Source organism: Myripristis murdjan, chromosome 1, assembly GCF_902150065.1.
Source record: "Myripristis murdjan chromosome 1, fMyrMur1.1, whole genome shotgun sequence".
In the NCBI taxonomy this organism is placed as follows: domain Eukaryota; kingdom Metazoa; phylum Chordata; class Actinopteri; order Holocentriformes; family Holocentridae; genus Myripristis; species Myripristis murdjan.
In genome coordinates this window covers 3,278,435-3,297,567 of record NC_043980.1, presented here as the reverse complement: position 1 = coordinate 3,297,567, position 19,133 = coordinate 3,278,435, and the positions used below count along the sequence as shown (strand labels likewise).

Genomic DNA, 19,133 nt, shown 5'->3' with positions numbered 1-19,133 from the left:
ACTTAGCGAGTTTGTAACGAGCAGGGAGCTAAAGTAAAATCCTCTTGAACAGGGGCGGATGTAGACACTATTCATGGGGGGTTAAAGGGCGGCATGGGAATTTTACAGGGTGGCACACAGAAAGAAGGAGAAAGAAATCATCATCACTTTTGCTCATGGTCAAACATCACAAAGCGTTTAAATCCAGAGCCTCCAGCTGGACTCGGTTGTTATTCTTCTCATTTGTTCTGGTTGGATCAGTGGTTCTTTCTACCTCTGGTGAAATCTAAAGAGAAAAATGACCCTAACCCTAACCACCGATCAGTGAGTTTAAATAAACCGATCACATGAGGGAGCAATATGTCCATTTAAATAACTTGTTTATTTACTGTATATACTTATGTACCATTTACTAGTATCAACAAAAGTATTCTCAAGCATTCTCAAGATTCAAAAAACTTTATTGTCCGTCCCATAGTGACAGGACTCAAAACTAACATGGCGGTGGTGTGGAACTTCTTGGGAGTAAATGAGACGGATAAAATGATGCAACGGGAGCATCTGCAAAAAGTTTCAACAGGACAATGACGTCATTGATCGGATCGGCAAATTAAGACATTACAGCCGAGCACACAAATTTCATAAAATGCAAAATATCGGCCGATCCGATATAGCAAATCAGATCGGTGGAAAGCCTAGTCACATTCACTCGCGCTTGGACAGATGATTTTCAGTCTCGTAAATTTCCCACCAGCGACAACATTTACATTTTTCTCCTATCAGACAGTCCAAACTGGGGGGGCAGGGCCTGTTGTTAGGGTGGCAGCTGCCAGCCCGGGCCACCCTGGTAGATCCGCCCCTGCTCTGGAGTCAAAAGTCAAACAGAAGCTGAGATTTTAGGAGGATTCATGAGTTCAACCTGAACACCTAGATGATGTGACACCTGTCAAGAGGAGCGGCTGCAGGGAACCACACAGCTCAAAACTGCACACAACCGGGACCCGGGACGGTCCCTGGGACCGGGACCGTTTCAAACTCCAACGGATTCAGTTTCTGAAGGGTGAGACTTACTGTAGTACGTCTTTGTCTGCTTATTGGTTTTCCTGTTTCTTTGCTTTCTGTTATTCTTATATTGCTAACTTTTATCCTGTGAGCTGCATTTCTTATGTTGATCAAGTTTAAAGTGCAACTGTTTTAAAACAAAGGCCCAAAAAGGGGGGAATCACTACAAATTAGCGCATGTATGACAAATTAGAGTATTTGTGACATGTTCAATGTATGTTCATCTGCCCCTGTCAAATAAACGTTATAAAAATAAATAAATGGAGAGAAATCACGAGGGAGTGTTTGTGTTCAGAGAAATTTGGACACTCAGGTGTTTATATAATCACAGCCACTGACAAACATTCAAAATAATTTACATTTCTGATACAATTAAACAGAACATGTTAAAAACGTGGATGGATGGATGGCAGTTTACCTTCTGTGGTCTCTCCCTCCAGAACAGTCTGGGCTCCGGCTGCACACACAGCAGACAGGAAACGTTAGTTCATGCTGCAAACACACAAACTCAAACACACGTCCTGTTGCACTCAGGCTGAGATGTTTAGTGCATTTCAAGAGTTACTTTGAGATTAAGGCTTGTAATTTCTTGCTTTTTACATCATCCTGCCTCATTCTGTCCTTGAGTTAGTGACTTCCTACATTTTCAGGATTGAGCGAGTCTTAAACTGAAACACCTGCTGGAACTGCTCCAGGTTTCAGACCCCAAATTACCCACAATCCAACATTTCTACAAAAACAAACTCAGTCAGGAAACACTGCAGTGCATGCTTAATCTCCTCAGCAATGACTTCCCCTTAACTTAGAGCCAACAGTCGGCTGGGGTCTGAACTGAGATGATTTTATGGCGCCGACCGAATTGGTTCAACACTATCAAGTATCAAAAGATGCCATGGTGCCGAAATTGGTGATTTCAGTACCTAAGGAGGACATCTCTTCAGCATCAGTAAGCCAACAAGCATGCAACAAGCTTGTACCAAGATTTAATAAAGCTGGAGAATGGCTGTCCAACATTACATGCTGTAGAGGCATGCAGGAAAAACACGACGTTACACCATGAGATGCTAGAAAATTGATTTTACAATGAGATTTTATAAAAGTGGTACTGAAAAAAGTCTCATTCAGGACCACGTATCGAAGTCAAGGTACTGAAATACAGGTGTTTCAGTGTGTGTGTGTGTGTGCGTGCTCTCTCACTGGTGGAGAACAGGTTGTGGACGGCCCGTGTGGCGTTCAGGGACGGCAGCTCCAGGCACTGAGCCAGGCAGGTGAGGGCGTGGCCTCGCACGGTGGGCGAGGCGTCCGACCTGCGGCCGAACAGCAGGGTCTGAATCAGGAAGCGGTGCGGCAGGAAGGAGGCGAGCTCCGGAGCCAAACCGTCCTCGGAGCGCTCCGGCTGCTCCAGCAGGACCATCACCACGTCCACGGAGAACAGCCGGCACACCATCTACCAAACCAGGACACAAAACCATCAGGACAAGCTGCTGCGGCTGGAGGGCTGACACCGATATCATCAACAATGGACTGAGGCTCAACGAGAGACGAACAAATATCAAAATTCAACGCACAGCAAGACACAAAAACATGACGACCTGTATCATCAGGCAGAGATATGAACCAGGATATCAGCTACGTTTTAGAGCCCCTTTGCAACTACCAAGGGTAACACAGAAACCTCCATAATCTGGGCCTTTTGTGAAGTTTTGGGACTGTATTTGGTTTGTGCTTCCACTGTGTAAAGACTCAGTCCCAGGGTATGAAGGGTTTTTTTTTTTTTTTTTTTAGGAAGCTGTTCCTCATCCGATGTGAGGGGCTAAGGACAGAGGATGTTGTATTCCTGTAAAGCCCCTTGGGACAAATTTGTAATTGGTGATTCTGGGATATATAAATAAATAAAATTGAAGCAGAAGTAGGGAAAGAAAAAAAAAAAATCAATTCACTTAAGAACAGTGACTTTGTTTTATTTTTGAATCTAATTAAAACAAAGACTGAATGAATATTGATATGTACTTAGACAGCCTAAGGAAGCTAAGGAGGTTAAATATTGCTCCAAAAGAAAAACTGGAAATTCAAGCAGGGTCCCTTGACCTCTGACCTCCAGCTGTGTGAATGAAAATGGGTTCTCTCCCCTTTGCAGACACGCCCACCTTCTGCTAATCCCATGCAGTTTGGGCCCCAAAGCCTGCAGTCCACATGTGTTCTTGTGGCCTGTTGTAAAATGGTGTGTGTGTGCAGACTGGGGCCTAAATAGTCTTGGAGCTGCATCAGTTGGCTTTGACTGGAAAGCTGAGACTCTTGTGGATTCAATGAGCCACATTTGATTCCTGTGTGATGATGTTGGCCCCCATAGCAGCCATTTCACTGCAGGCAGAGACTTTTGTCCAACTGGACGTCGCTGGAGAAAATGACCTCTAGTGACCTCTAGGAGAATCACAGCCTCATCAAACTTTACACACACAAACTAGAGGAGGATTCAAAAAAAAAACAAAGAAATCGAAATTTATTGTATATCAAATCGCATTACTTGTAGTATTGCGCAAATGAACAATTGCAAGCGAGTTAAGAAGACAGTGCTGTTATTATAAAGATCTGTAGCTCGGAAATAAATATAATTCTGCACAGTCAGACTTTAGTGGTTGACTGAATTGTGAAGCCCATGCTGGATATGGAACTGTACTGTGAGATAAAAAAAAAATATCATCCTATTCCTAAAACTGATAATATTAATTTTGACTGTTTTCATACTTAACAAAGAGACACTTGAGCTGCGTCATGTCCTGCTGTATCTTAATGTATTGACGTATTACATCAGTCTAAAGAAAATATCATTATCAGATTCTATGAAAAGTTATGATAATATTATATTTTTCTATTTGCATGCAAAATGATGCAGCAAGTTCTTTAATCTTTATGTTTAGAAAGAATGCTCAACGTTTCCCTCACTTTTATTGTGGTCAGTGTGCAAAATCATCTGAAACTACATTCATTACCAAGTCAAAATGTCAGCAATCAAATTCAGGATCACCGTGAAGCAACAACCAAAAACAGAGTTTACCAATAATGTTTGTGATTATTGTTAAATACAGGAGTTTTATATTATGATATGGCGAACGGGCGAGTTATAAAAACTTAAAAAGAAAAAGAATGCCGGCTCAGCCTCCTCCTGTGATGAATAAAGGTTTAGTCAGTGTGGTGTGGAGAAGCGATACCTTCGTGTGTCTGGAGCAGCCGAACAGCCACTTGATGAAGTTAGCGTAGTCTGCAGCCGCCATCTGAGACGTCAGCATGCCGACCGCCTGGGCTCCATGCGTCCGATAATCAGTCTTCTCCACCATCTGCACACCCACAGCAGGAATATTACACCACTAACCCACCAGTAACACACTAACCCGCCAGTAACACACTAACCCGCCAGTAACACACTAACCCACCAGTAACACACAGCACCGACACAGTCAAGACAACCAGTTCACCAAACACAACTACTTTTTTTTTTTAAGCACCAAACAGTAAAAACGTGACAGTCTGCACTTTAAACTGGCTGATCGAAAACCAAGCCCGTCAACACTAACCTCTGAACCTGAGCCCTCTGTAGCACATTAGTCCAGTAATTTTAGGCCAAAATTGGGGTCAACCTAGGACAAATTGCAAGAGAAGCAAACTCAACTGATGTTGTATCCTCAGTTTGTCCTGAGTGAGGGGAAAAAAGTCCCAAGAAATCCCATTGGTGGAAAGTTTTGAAAATCACCTATTTATCACCACATATTACCAAAAAACAGTGAATTAAAAGGTTACTATATATATAGTAACCTTGAATTAAAAGGTTACTATATAACAGTGAATTAAAAGGTTACTATATATATATATATATTAACCTTTTAATTCACTGTTTAAATGTCTCTTCTGGCATTTATTCCTTATATTCCTTATTAGCGCATATCAAATCAGATAATGTGTGATATGCATGTGTCAACAGAATAATTCAAAGAACTTGTAATTGACTTTTTTTCTTGTCTTTGTGTGTGTAATCAACTTGTGAATTTTTATAGTGATATCTGAAAGTAAAATTTCGAACCCCTTTCCCCTGTGTGTTAAAAACAGTGTTTTTTGGTAATATGTGGTGATAAATAGGTGATTTTCAAAACTTTCCACCACTGGGATTTCTTGGGACTTTTTCCCCTCACTCAGGACAAACTGAGGATACAAAATCAGTTGAGTTTGCTTCTCTTGCAATTTGTCCTAGGTTTTTTCATAAAATGACTGGACTACATGGCCTCATCTTAATTTTACTTGCAGTGTTGTTGTTGTGTTGTGTTGTTATTCTTGTTTCTGATAATAGGATTGTGACTGTGATTATGAATGATGATGTTAATAATGTGAATACTGTTTTTTTTTTTTTTTTTGATAATATGAATATTGCTACTGTAATCTGTTGCTTTTAGGTATAGCCATAATCCTTCTGGCAGGGGGACTACCAATGGAAATTAGCCTTTTGGCTATAATTGGGTGCATTTACATTTTACTGTCTTTTAAAATGTTTATTAATGTACACTGTCCCTCTCTAACAAATAAAGGTTAAAGAAAGAAAGAAAGAAACTCAGAGATGTGGACTAATTTTTAGATCCCATACAGTGACGCTACACAGAAAAAGAGAAAGCTGTCACTGTGTGAGTGTGTGTGGAGCCGAGCGCTGTGTGTCTCACCTCGAAACAGATGTGCTGCAGGAGGATCTGCAGGAACGGCAGGGCAAGCTCCTTCAGCTCCTCCACAACGTGACTGACGACAGACACACACACACACACACACACACACACACACTATCAACCAGCTGCTGCAACCACTCATCTAAAATTAAAACAGACTGATGATGCCATAATGGTATATTCAATTTCTAAAACCTAAAAATCACAAAATCTATAACCTCCATCTCTAATCAAACTTGTTTTGGGTTTTCTCCTTTTAATGATTTCCTGTTTATGATGCAATAAATCTGTCAGGTGTGAGCGTTATTAAATGAAACATAAAATTCAGGTTGGATTTTTTTTTGGCTTACCTTTTATTATTAACAGACAGGGAACACCTGTCATTCCAGACATTATACAGGCAGAGCAAAAACAAAGCAGCTTTCAGCTCCTATCATCAGCGGTATGGACAGAGCAGCAGCTAAATTAAAACAGCCCAGTTTCTTTACAGGTGAATGAGAGCCTGTGTAAAACTCTGTTATTCCTGTTAGACAGCGAAACTACTGAGACGATCAATACAGCCTACTCTGATGCCAGATCAATATATACAATTTTTTTTTTCAGGTTAAGCTGCAAATTGCCATTTTGTTTGAGTGTACCAATATGGCAGCTCATCCGCTTGCAGTGGCTTCAACTTCAGTCTATTACTACATCATCCATCCAGAGCAGGGTTGCAAAATTCCAAATTTCAGAGTTGGAAACTTTCCATGGGAATTAATTGGAATATATGGGAATTAACAGGAATTTACAGGAATAATATGGAAATTTGCAAAACTGCATGTTAGCCTATAAGCAGGAAACTTAACGTAGTTGAGGAAAAACCATCTTGCAGCATTATCCTGATTTTAAAAAACAGATTCAATGCAAACTCGGTTGAATTTCTGCCCTCCACTGTTCATTCCTCAGGCCCATGCACAGATCATTTCTAGAATCCTGCACACAGCAGCAGGACGACTGCAGCCACACGACTGAACCTACATTTGAACCCACGGACGACACCCAGTCAAGAAGGTTTTGATGATATCACTGGGCTAAATATATTTGACCTGTGGTTATTAACCCTCTGAACCCCAAGCAGTTTGGGGGCGTTTTCTGCTCCCCTCACATTTTGGCTCACTGTGGGCTTGTTTTTCTGCTGCACCTCTATGGAAACAGCACAGCTGTGGCTATCACCTGAAGCCATTCAAAAATGTCTTTCACACAGTATGAAAGAGTTATAGTTCCATAAATAATAAAAAAATAAAAAGGGCGAACTGATTTTTTTGGATAATTTATTTTACAAAAATCGAGAAAAACTGGAATAAATGTACAGAACATTTTTTCAGGTGCCCACAAGTGTCACTGATCCAGGAAAAAAAAGTAGAGCTTCACATGATGTATTTCCTGAAATATTAACATTTTTCCAACCTGTATAAACTTAGGCGTTTTTACTGCCTTGTGCCCTTCCATGTTACTACTGCTGCCTACACAATGAAATTCAGTGAATTTTTGTCACACGACTGTTGGGCTCACCTGAATCAATCAAGATGTCTCAGATCCGCTGAAGACCGCAGAATTTTCTGTTTTTTGAATGATCTGGATTGGGTAAACGACTATTTTTTGGCGAATTGTTGAATGAAGCATGTATAATAAAATGATTCGAATGAAAAATCACTTTTTTAGCCTTAGTTTCGTCCTTTTTTCTATCGCTAAACCGAAGTCGGACATGTTGCATTCAGGGACCGTCGGAAAATTCAAATTCCGACGAAAAAGTAGGTTTTTAAAGCTTCCAGCTATGATAAACGGTTGAATTTCGGCGATTTTTTAAAAAATACATGTCTTTCTATCCCGCCGGCAGGTTTGGGGTTCAGGGGGTTAAAGTTTAACTGGAAAAAATAAGTCAAAATGTGTTTACACAGTAGCTACTTAAGAGGCTTTCTATCATGGTGCTAGCCAGCTCATCTGTGATGCTCCTGCCTTCTGCCAGACAGTTTTCATATAAGAATGTAGGTTATAGTTTGATTGAGCTGCTGACTGAGGAGTGTTCATCTATTCATTGAGCCTATTTCTATTCATTTATCCAGCATCAATCTTGAAGGACTGAGAAAAAAAAAAATCTTCTCAAAATAAGTCAAAGTTACATGTCTCAGGGTACAAATGAAAACATGAGATCTGGTGATGGTTCCTCACCAGACAAAGTGGACGGCCTGGTCGCGGGCGGTCAGGACGGCCTGGCTGGGAGGGAGGAGCGTCGGCTTCTCCCTGACGCCTTTATCCATCATCAGGATCACGTAGAGCAGCCGGTGGAAAACCCTCCGCAGGGACTGAGGGGCAAAAAACACAAAAACACACAAAACTCAGGCTCTAAGATTTCTGCAGAAAACACACACAGAATCTGATTATGAAAACTGAATCAATGGTAAAATGTGCAATATTGTGGAATTCGCCAAAATGTGTATGCAATTTATTTAAAAGTCCAACACACACACACACCCACACAAAGGCAGCGCACTAGCAAGAAGATCTCATCACTCAACAATCAGCAGTTTCTGTTGTGTTACAGATTAATTGATATTCAGTAAATTTTTAATAATCTCTTTCTGAATTGGTGAAATTTTATTCATCCTCCACATGAGTAGACAATTTCTTATGACAAAAGGTGCTTAAGTCGTAAAACACGCAGAATTCAGAAAAATTAAAAACGGAAAACACAGCATTAACAAAACTCACAGCTTGACCACATTGCGCTCTTCAGAAATAAAACCTAATAAACTACAGAGTGCCTTCACTGCCCAATCACAATGGACGAGACATGACATCATAAAATCAAATAACTGTTGATGCTGCATGACACAACCACATCTATTCACACATTTACGTTCATATAAAGAGATGGTGTGAAGTGCCAAAATAAATGATGTGAATAACACAAAAAGGAATGTGAACCAGAAAGCTGAGATGAGCACGTTATGACCTCACCCAAAAAATTCAGTCAATCAGTTCGAAATAATTTTACAATTATTTTCCATTTAAACCTCCTATGATCCACATTATAACTTTACCCGCACCTTCTCATCCATCTTGTGACTCCATCCCTTCCCTCCCCAGCGACCTGAGGTCTTAGTTCTTTTAAACTATAAAAACATAATTAAATCTTATATAGTTAAGGCCATTTATAGTGTTTTTCCCCTGTTTGACACCTGCAGGAAGTGGCAGTAGAGTGGTGAGTCTGTCCTCATTAAAAGCAGGGAGAAAATTATAAATTGGCAATGGCTATGTTTACATGGACACAAATAAATCGGAATAAAAGGCCCAATCGGATTAAAAATGCTTCATGTAAACACGTCAGTCGGAAGATTCTGACCCGATACGGTCCATTCGGAAAGAAATTTCATCCCGAAAGAGAGAGGTGGTTTACGCCGATCATTATTCCGAATGGCATCCATGTATACACACACACACACATACACACACGGATCCTGTCTTCCTGGTTGGGGTAAAATTATCTCCACTGCAGCAGAAAACATGACGGGAGGGAAGCACAACTGGTCAAAAGCAGACAAAAAAAACAGACACTGCAGCAGAGGGGAGGAAAATAAAACGTGAGAGGCACAAAGAGTGAGCGAGCTGAGGACGTGCAGACAACGCAGAGTTTGTTTACAACACAGGCGGAAGTACAGCTTCTTCTTCTACTACTATTTCCGGAAAATTAGAAAACTCTGCGCATGCCCAAATGATTTATGATTTATTTATTTTCGCCGGACTTTCATCGCTACCAGGACATTCCGGAGGACGCCGAGGCTGCAGGGCCGGTGCGTTGACACGGCTGAAAGGACAGCCCTTTGGGCCGCCGCCTCCCAGCATTTTCCAGCGCCAGGTCCATGGCGAACACGGGATGACGAACTGTGCTTGCACATCCAACAAATGTTTCCGTGACTGTTGCATTTTTTCTGATATCAGAGACATGGCTGCAGCCATCTATTACTGGACTTGGCTATTCAACTAGCAAGATGCACGATGCTTTCTATTCTCCCCTGCACCGAAAGGACTGAGCCCTAATTTCGTTGCATTATTATACGTATATGATTGTGCAATGACAATAAAATCTATCTATCTATCTATCTATCTATCTATCTATTCTGATTAGAATAGAATAGAATAGAATGCCTTTATTGTCACTATACAGTTGTCCCTCGCTATAACGCGGTTCATCTTTCGCGGCCTCGCAGTTTTGCGGATTTTTTTTTAGTGCAATTTTGCATGTTTTTTTTTAAATTTTTATTCATTTATTTATTTATTTTTACAGCGCATTGTGTTCTGTGTCCTGATTGGCTAAGGGACTGTAGACCATTGTCAATCAATCTCCTCCGTGCCGTGTCTCCTGTACAGTACAGAATGCGTTCATTCTATAATACTGGACTTATTTTTCTACGAAGGTTTGAACTTTGAGAGTTTAAACAAGAGAGAAAAGTGAGAAAATGTTAACGCCTGTCTGAGAAAAGTGTATAAAGTGTGTCGTGAGGGGTTTGACAGCCTTAAAACATCTAGAATAATTGTAAAAAATAAAGCTGACTACTTCGCGGATTTCGCCTATTGCGGGTTATTTTTAGAACGTAACTCCCGCGATAAACGAGGGACCACTGTACACATGTACAATGAGATTAAGAGCAGCTCCTTCAGTGCAAACATAGAATAAAGAACAAAATAAAAAAAGATAGATTTCAATATAAATAAATGTATGTAACATAAGACAAAATAAGTTATATATACACAGTATGAATTTTAAAAAATATTGCACAGCATGGTCAGTGATGATATTGCACATTGAAATAGTGTTTCACAGCAGGTGGTTGTGAGGTAGTCTGGGGGGTTGGACTGTGATGTCAGTGCATGTGTGAGTTCAGAGTGCTGATGGGTTAAACGCTGGGTGCATGTATACGCACGTCATGATCGGATCATTTTATTTAGTGTCCATGTAAACAGTGGATTTGGAATTTCCAATCAACCAAGGTTTAGATTGGATTGGAGAAATTCTGTGCATGTAAACATGGCTAATGAGAGCTCAGGTTATTTGTAGCTCATGGTGAATAATCAAAGGGGATCCTGCACTGTTTGGAGATAGAGAAGCTGCATGCTGTTGGCCCAAAACAGACAGATATTGATCATCAGCGTGTTGAGGGTCGTACCTCTTTCTGGTCTCCGTGGCTCGGGGAGCAGAGCAGCCGCAGGCCGTAGAAAGCCAGTTCAGGAATGCTCTTCAGCCCGTTGATTTCTCTGTGCAGAAAGAGGAAAACGTCAGATCTCTCAGCCCGCGGCTAACCTCCGTCGGCAGCACAGAGTCAGAGGCGATGAACGTGACGTGCAAACTTACTGCTGAGCATCAAAGCGCAGCTCTCCGGTCACCGGCTCAAAGTAAATCAGCTTGATGAACATCTGTAGGAAACAAAACACACACTCTACCTGAGTGAGTGCTACCTGTCCAGGTGATCAAGGTACAAACAAAAAGCTGTATGCTCTTTCTCTCCTTTTCAGACAGCATCAACATCTTTCTACAATTTGTACATACAATTTTAACCCTCATTTTATACTGTGTCTCAGAAGTGGGACTTGTCAGGAAATCTGCTGCTTTTAACATAAGACAGTGAAATGATTCTATAACTTTTCCTTTTTTTTTTTTTTAAACAAAGTTTAATCAGTGTTTTTATTATTGAATCACCTAAGGAAACCGTTGGTACCAAACATATCATACTAAGTTGTTGGCAAGGCGGCTGAATATCGCACCAAAGTTCAGCTAAATGTTAGTGAGGGGGAAAAAAAACAAAAATTGTAATACTGAATTGCAATATGTGTGGAATGAAGCCACAGATACTTCGGCCATTGGCAGCTGCTAAAAACACCTGCTGCCACGTCACTGATTCCATCTGAACTGAGCCCTGCTGTGTTTACCGCGGTTCATCTCGGAGGGTATGAGAACAGCGCTGACATTCAGGTCAACACCACAGCAGCTGGTCCCAAAGTTCAGTCTTAAGCCACTTTAAAGTGAACGCTTGTATTGTGGTTCGATGGCAGTGAGTTCCAATGCGACTAACCTGCAGGAAGTGAATCAAACCCAGCACGTGCTATTATAGTCCAGTCATTTTAGGCCAATATTGGGGTCAACTTAGGACAAACTGCAAGAGAAGCAAACTCAACTGGTTTTGTATCCTCAGTTTGTCCTGAGTGAGGGGGAAAAGTCCCAGGGAATCCCATTGGTGGAAAGTTTTGAAAATCACCTATATATGACCATATACACTTCTCACAAAAAGTTAGGGATATTTGGCTTTTGGGTGAAATTTATGGAAAATGTAAAAAGTTCACTCTACAGTGATATTATATCATGAAAGTAGGGCATTTAAGTAGAAGCATACACTGGTGATTTCCTCATCTCAAACAATTTCTTGAAACAAAAGCCAACAACAGTGGTGGATATACCACAACAAAAAATGTCAATGTCTCAATAACTTGTCATGTGCCCTTGAGCATCAATTACAGCTTGACAACGACGTCTCATGCTGTTCACAAGTCGACTTATTGTCTGCTGAGGCATGGCATCCCACTCTTCTTGAAGGGCGGCCCTCAGGACATTGAGGTTCTGGGGTACAGAGCTCCGAGCCTCTACACGGCGACTCAGCTGATCCCATAGGTTTTCTATGGGATTCAGGTCTGAGAAAGTGCAGGCCACTCCATCTGAGGTACCCCAGTCTCCAGCAGCCGTTCCCTAATGATACGACCTCGATGAGCTGGAGCATCAAACACCTGATGTGAATTTTGCCGTTAAGCTCCTTGTTGGAGAACAGCAACTTGTGCAAAAAGTACTGAAACATTGAACAGTTGGACATGTGCATTCAAAAGTTTACAGAAGGTCACATTAAGTTCACCTGGAAAGGTTAGAATGCATTTTAGGTTCATCCTGAAATTTCACCCGAAAGCCGAATATCCCTAACTTTTTGTGAGTAGTGTAATACCAAAAAACAGTTTTTAACACACGGGAAAGGGGTTCAACATTTGACTTTCAGATATCACTATAAAAATTCACAAGTTGATTACACACACAAAGACAAGAAAAAAAGTCAATTACAAGTTCTTTGAATTATCTGATTTGATATGCGCTAATTGGAATAAATGCCAGAACAGATATTTAAACAGTGAATTAAAAGGTTACTATATATACAGTAACCTTTTAATTCAATTATATTTCTAAACTTTCCACCAATGGGATTCCCTGGGACTTTTTCCCCTCACTCAGGACAAACTGAGGATACAGGATCAGTTGAGTTTGCTTCTCTTACAATTTGTCCTCGGTTTTTTCATAAAATGACTGGACTATTATTACAAGCTGTGGTGGGAAGCATCAGCAGGGTTTTTAACAGGGCGATATCGTCTTTGGAAAGAGTGGATGTTCAACATCTTGTTGACACCCGGAGCCTCAACAGGTGTTTGCACTGGCAGCATCTTGCATGTGTTTGGTGCAAACCAAGGCAGATTAATGCCACTGTCATCAAAACTGTCACGCCAGCTCCATGTCCTCTGCTGCCAGTTGAATTCTGTGATTTCTACGCCCTCTTGTCAAACGACTGTTTACATTTTTCACTGATATATATCTTTCTGAACAATAAATGAAAAACACTCTGATGAAGGCTGAAGTCAAACGCCAAAACATGTCAGGTAAATAAATAAAACCTTATATGTCTGAAAAAAAGAAAATACATAGAAGAAATAAATGAAAAACTTCTGTGAGTATCTTTACAGCTTGGCCCCTTCCCACACCGGCCTCAACAGATGTTTTATATTTTCCACACCCCTCAGATTTGTGCAATGTGAAACCAAAACAAAATAGAAACTGAACCGAAAGCAGCCTGGTAGGTGAGAAATCACCCTAAAACAGAACTGATAAGCTAAGTGTATTTTTGCTGATTGCTTCAGAGAAACAGCTTCTAGATAATCTGTGTTTAACAAAAACCCTCGTCGACATCAGGTCGTGTGTATGAACACACCTGGCTGAGACTTGTCTGTTACCTGGCAGCAGTTGCTGGCGCTCTGCGGTTTGTCTCTGAGCAGAAACTTCTGCAGGAACCTGAGGAGGCTCTGCACCTGCAGCACCACAGCGTCTCTGATCTTCCTCAGCTCCTGGCCAGAGAAATGAAGCTCCTCCGCCTCTGCCTCATCCACCTCCATCTGAGGACGGAGAGCAGTCTGACTCATTTCAAATGATGATTACAAACCATCACAAGTCAGGTTTCCATCCAAATATATCGAAATTTTTGAGCGAATTTTGTCAAAATGCGCAAAAGAAAATGCGAATTTCTGCCTGTTTCCATCAGTTTTGTTTTCTGATTATTGGGAGAAGAGTGCGCCGTGAGATGATGTCATAAGACAGCGTCTGTGTGTCACTGAACAACAACAAACACTCAGCTGACACTCAACAGCTGATCAGGGACAGATTCCTGCTGAACTTGTCGGCTCTTGGGAGAAGTCTGCTTACTATGTTGGCAGCGCTAACTTCGTACCGAACCATCCTAAATAAGGAATAAGAGACTAATAATAATAATAATAATAATAACTAATAATAAGACTGTAGCGTAGAAGTGTGACGTGGTATCCGGTCCAGTCATCGTTCATTCGCAAAACCTGTTTCCACAGCAAAAAGTCGCATTTTCTTTTATCGATACGCTGAGAAATCCACCCCCTCCAAGCGTCAAAACTTTTTTGCGAATTTTCTGCCGTTTTTTTTTTTCCAATTTCTGGCGTTTCCATCCAAGTTTTTTTTTTTTTTTTTTTTTTTTTCGCAATTTCTGAAAATGCGAATAAAAATAGGTGGATGGAAACCTGGTTACTGATTATTAAAATTACATCATTATCAAAACTGATCAACAAACTGACTGAATAACCATTTCAGTGATCATCATTAATGATAAACTACATGTGCTTGACACACTCCATTGTCCTAAAGAAAACATATATTTCCTCCATGGAGGCGGCTGGTCTGAGTGGTTTGTGCGCTCTGACCTCGTCTCGGCCCCTCCTGTGGGGTTTGGATCTCTTGCCCTCGGCCTGCGAGCCTTTCGGCCCGTCCCGTTTGCGTTTCCTGGCAGAGTCCTGGGGCCAGCAGAGCGCCGCCAGGCCCAGACACGTGTCCAACAAAACCTGGTGGAACACCTTGTTGGCAATGCTACCTGCAACCAACACACACACACACACACACAGGGGCAGGTGATCACACAAACACAAAATCTCGTACGTTTATACTGTCAAGCTCAGGAGCCATGACAGAAAAACAGTCTTCAAAAAAAAAAAAACAAATAATTTCTCTTCCATTCCAGAATTTCCCTGGTTGGGATCAATAAAGTATATCTATCTATCTATCTATCTATGTATCTATCTAGAAAAATAAACTGTGCCACTGCGTGAGCTTATTAGTGCCGCTGTACAAGAAATAAGGGAATAGAGGATAATATTCCAAGAAAAAATTGAATTTATGAGAAAAAAAAATTTATAACCTCAGAATTCAAGGTTGTTTTTTTTTTTTATTAAACCCTAAATTTGTGAGTTTTTTTCTCATAAAATGTATTACTTCAATCTTGGAAAGTATTTCTTGGAATATTACCCTCCTTCCCCGGCTCCATATTTTTTCTCTCACTACAATGGCCTTAATACATCGTCGCAGACACAGGCCCATTCTTTTTTTTTTCCTTCATTTTAATTAATTCCCAGTTTGGTATGACAGCCATGTGCTGGCATTTGGTTCATGATTCAAGAGATTTAAGATTTTTATTGTCATTTTCGCTGTGCATTTGCAGACACAAGAGAACGAAATTCTGTTGCTCGATCAGTGACCACAGTAAAAACAACCAACATCATAATAAAATAATAAATAGAAAGAAAGTCAAAGTTAAAGATTAAAAATAGCAGTCACTGATGCTTTATCATATGGATGATGGGGACAAAGCGGATGGGGGAGTGGAGTGGGGGGTGGGGCACACCTGGATAGAGGACAGTCACAACCACACTCGAGCACAGGCTCACCTGGGATCCCCAGCAGCAGCAGGTAGATGGAGGAGGCGTGCAGCCCGCTGACTCTCTGCTGCGCGCTGGACGTTTTGGATTTTCCAGACAGGATGAAGAAGGCCAGCGCAGCCACCAGAGGCTTGGCAGACACGCCATTCTCTCCCAGCAGCGCCCAGACACTCTGCAGTGCAACATGGGAGACGGTCAGCCGATGCTGCTGCCACACAGGAAAACACAAAGCAGCTGGACCGATGACAGACGGGGCTCCAGCAACCCTCACCGTCTGCAGCCGCTGTGCACACAGATCTGCTGAAGGCACGCACTGACTGAGTCATCAATTTACTGATGACGGCAGGGGTTCTCAACCCGAGGTGTGCATACCCCTCAGAGTACGCTGGAGTGCTGCAGGGGCTGCATGTGAGATTTTTTAAAATGTTTGAAAAATCAGTCATCCATAATTTCTCAAATAATAATAAGCTTGATAAAAAAAAAAAAAAGAAAAAGTAAATGTAAGTTTGATAAAGTTCATTTTCTATTCAGTTTTCTCTCCGGATTTCCCAAATTGTTCACTATGTCCAGGAAGTCGAGATAAAAATTGAAAAAAAAAAAAACTGATTTGTGGTTGAAACGTTGAGGCGAAACAGCCGAAAACAAAAAGAAGTGGAAAAGAAGCTATAACTGCACTGTGCTGTGTGTGCATGTGTGGTAAGATTCGGAGAAAAAAAATGTGAATTCAGAGATTAAAGTCATAAATTTACAAGAAAAAAAAACAGTTGAGGGCCTGATTAACGGCAAGCAGCAGCAGAGTCAACAGATGTGGACCCTTTAGAAGCAGAAGAGTGTAAGGAGCCTAAAATTTGAGTTTTTTTCTTATAAATTTATCGCTTTAATCTCAGAAATTCTGTGCTTTTTTTCCTCAGAATATGACCTGCTGCCTCTTGTGATCTGGAAAGTCACATCGCTCATTTTGTAACTTCAGATTTTTTCGATTAATTGTGCAACCCTGACACTCTGTAAACGGAGCCGGCGGTCTGGAGGAGGATCCCACCTGGGACACCTGGTCTCCGCCTGCAGCCGGCTGGTCCTCGGCAGCGTACGGCAGCAGACACCGGTACAGCTTCTGGAAAGCCGCCTCTCCGGTGGCAGCGAGTTCTTCTTCTGTGGTGGCGTCCAGAGACTCCATCTCTGTGAACTCAAAGTCCCACACCGCATCCACCCAGGCTGCGAAAAGGGGAGGCGATGAGGCTAGTGCTGAAACAACTTGCTGATGAAGCATTTCAGTGATTTCTCAACAACAACAACCAACATCAGCCAGCTACACTCATATTATTGCAAAATTAATACTCCTGCCAAACAACACATAGACTAAAACATCACTTTGACTTCTGCGAACTTCCCAATAGCTTACTTTTTTTTTTTTTTTTTACAATTTGTACACTAAATGATTGTAACTGAAGATGCTGAATATCTGGGGAAAAAAAACAAAAAAAACACCACTTTGCCAATGGAGCCCTTCAAACTACAACAACAGCTTTGGATCAGCCTAGAACAGGGGTGTCAAACTCCACCAGGTGATTTCACTGATCACCCTACCTCGAAACAGAGAGGCGGGACTAATCAGTGAAATCACCTGGTGGAGTTGTTGGTTGGAATGAAAACCTGCAGCCTCTTGGCCCTCCATGGCACGAGTTTGACACTAGTCCAGTAATTTTAGGCCAAAATTGGGGTCAACCTAGGACAAATTGCAAGAGAAGCAAACTCAACTGATTCTGTATCCTCAGTTTGTCCTGAGTGAGGGGAAAAAAGTCCCAAGAAATCCTATTGGTGGAAAGTTTTGAAAATCACCTATTTATCACCACATTTTAACAAAAAACACTGTTTTAACACACAGGGGAAAGGGGTTCAACATTTTACTTTCAGATATCACTATAATAATTCACAAGTTGATTACACTTCTGTTTAACTGTTAATACTTCTGTTGAAATTGTTCATATTCCTATCTTTTTATAATCCTTGTTTATAGTGTTTATATTGCTTACTGCTATTTATCATGTGTATACTGTATATTTCTTCTAAATTTGCACATTGACCTACCTCTATGCACATTTTATACACCCATGCACACGTTTTTTTCTGGTTTTTTTTGTTGCACATTGCTTTTTGCACAGTGGATTGTACTTAGGTTATTCTGTTGTACTCAGATCTTATTCTGTTATACTTAGATCTTATTCTTTATTTCTATTTTTTTTATTTACTTAATCTGTAATCTGTGGATACTGCTGAAAAAAATGTGAATTTCCTGCGGGATGAATAAAGTATCTACCTACCTACCTACCTACCTACCTATATATATAGTAACCTTTTAATTCACTGTTTAAATGTCTCTTCTGGCATTTATTCCTTATATTCCTTATTAGCGCATATCAAATCAGATAATGTGTGATATGCATGTGTAAACAGAATAATTCAAAGAACTTGTAATTGACTTTTTTTCTTGTCTTTGTGTGTGTAATCAACTTGTGAATTATTATAGTGATATCTGAAAGTCAAATGTTGAACCCCGTTCCCTTGTGTGTTAAAAACAGTGTTTTTTTGTTAATATGTGGTCATAAATAGGTGATTTTCAAAACTTTCCACCAATGGGATTTCTTGGGACTTTTTTTTCCCTCACTCAGGACAAACTGAGGATACAGAATCAGTTGAGTTTGCTTCTCTTGCAATTTGTCCCAGGTTTTTTTCATAAAAGGACTGGACTACACCCCTGGCCTAGAGTTACTTGTTGTGTCCCGTTTAAGTGAAGCGAGTTGAAAGTGCGACTGTCCAAAGTGAAACCAAAGTCCATTCAAAAATCTGTCGCTTTCACTTTGCTGGATTATCAGCCAAGTCACACGAACTGATGAGACACAGAGAAGAAAGATGTGAAAACTTTGTAGCCGAAATCGCCAGCGGCTCCGAAGGATTTGGAAAATGTGTAAAAGTCCTTAACTTTGACCAATTTAGTTGGTTTGCTGGCGGAAAAGACGATTTTAAAACGCCTCAAGGAATCTGTCTGGCAGGTCTCTCCGTACACAGAGCACAAGGCTCGAGGCGCCACAAGTTTTAACGGTCACCGGAGAAGCAACACAATAAATAACTGAATTACGATTCATGCTCAATATTAGGTATAGGATAATGTGTATGACACGAGAAAAGACACATGTTTACCTGGGGGAAGCTTGTCTAACTTGAGAAACTGCAGCGCAGGTATCAACTCCATCTTGTTTGTGTTTTCAGTCATCCCGCCTGAAAACCTACGCATGCGCACTGGGCTTCCTCCTCTTTTTGAAG

General features: G+C 41.0%; 1 protein-coding gene across 1 annotated transcript in view; it reads right to left on the bottom strand.

The window, feature by feature from the left end:
* ncapd3 (non-SMC condensin II complex, subunit D3) overlaps positions 1 to 19,133 on the bottom strand; it is a 45,012-nt gene extending 25,879 nt beyond the window's left edge. The window contains exons 1-12 of the mRNA XM_030066501.1: positions 19,011 to 19,133; positions 16,855 to 17,027; positions 15,825 to 15,987; positions 14,808 to 14,974; positions 13,818 to 13,976; positions 11,134 to 11,195; positions 10,949 to 11,036; positions 7,953 to 8,086; positions 5,745 to 5,817; positions 4,251 to 4,376; positions 2,239 to 2,488; positions 1,460 to 1,498 (exon numbers count right to left, since the gene is read on the bottom strand). Coding sequence (XP_029922361.1) covers positions 1,460 to 1,498; positions 2,239 to 2,488; positions 4,251 to 4,376; positions 5,745 to 5,817; positions 7,953 to 8,086; positions 10,949 to 11,036; positions 11,134 to 11,195; positions 13,818 to 13,976; positions 14,808 to 14,974; positions 15,825 to 15,987; positions 16,855 to 17,027; positions 19,011 to 19,104 — 1,528 coding nt within the window. The 5' untranslated portion in view covers positions 19,105 to 19,133. The remainder of the gene's footprint in view (positions 1 to 1,459; positions 1,499 to 2,238; positions 2,489 to 4,250; positions 4,377 to 5,744; positions 5,818 to 7,952; positions 8,087 to 10,948; positions 11,037 to 11,133; positions 11,196 to 13,817; positions 13,977 to 14,807; positions 14,975 to 15,824; positions 15,988 to 16,854; positions 17,028 to 19,010) is intronic.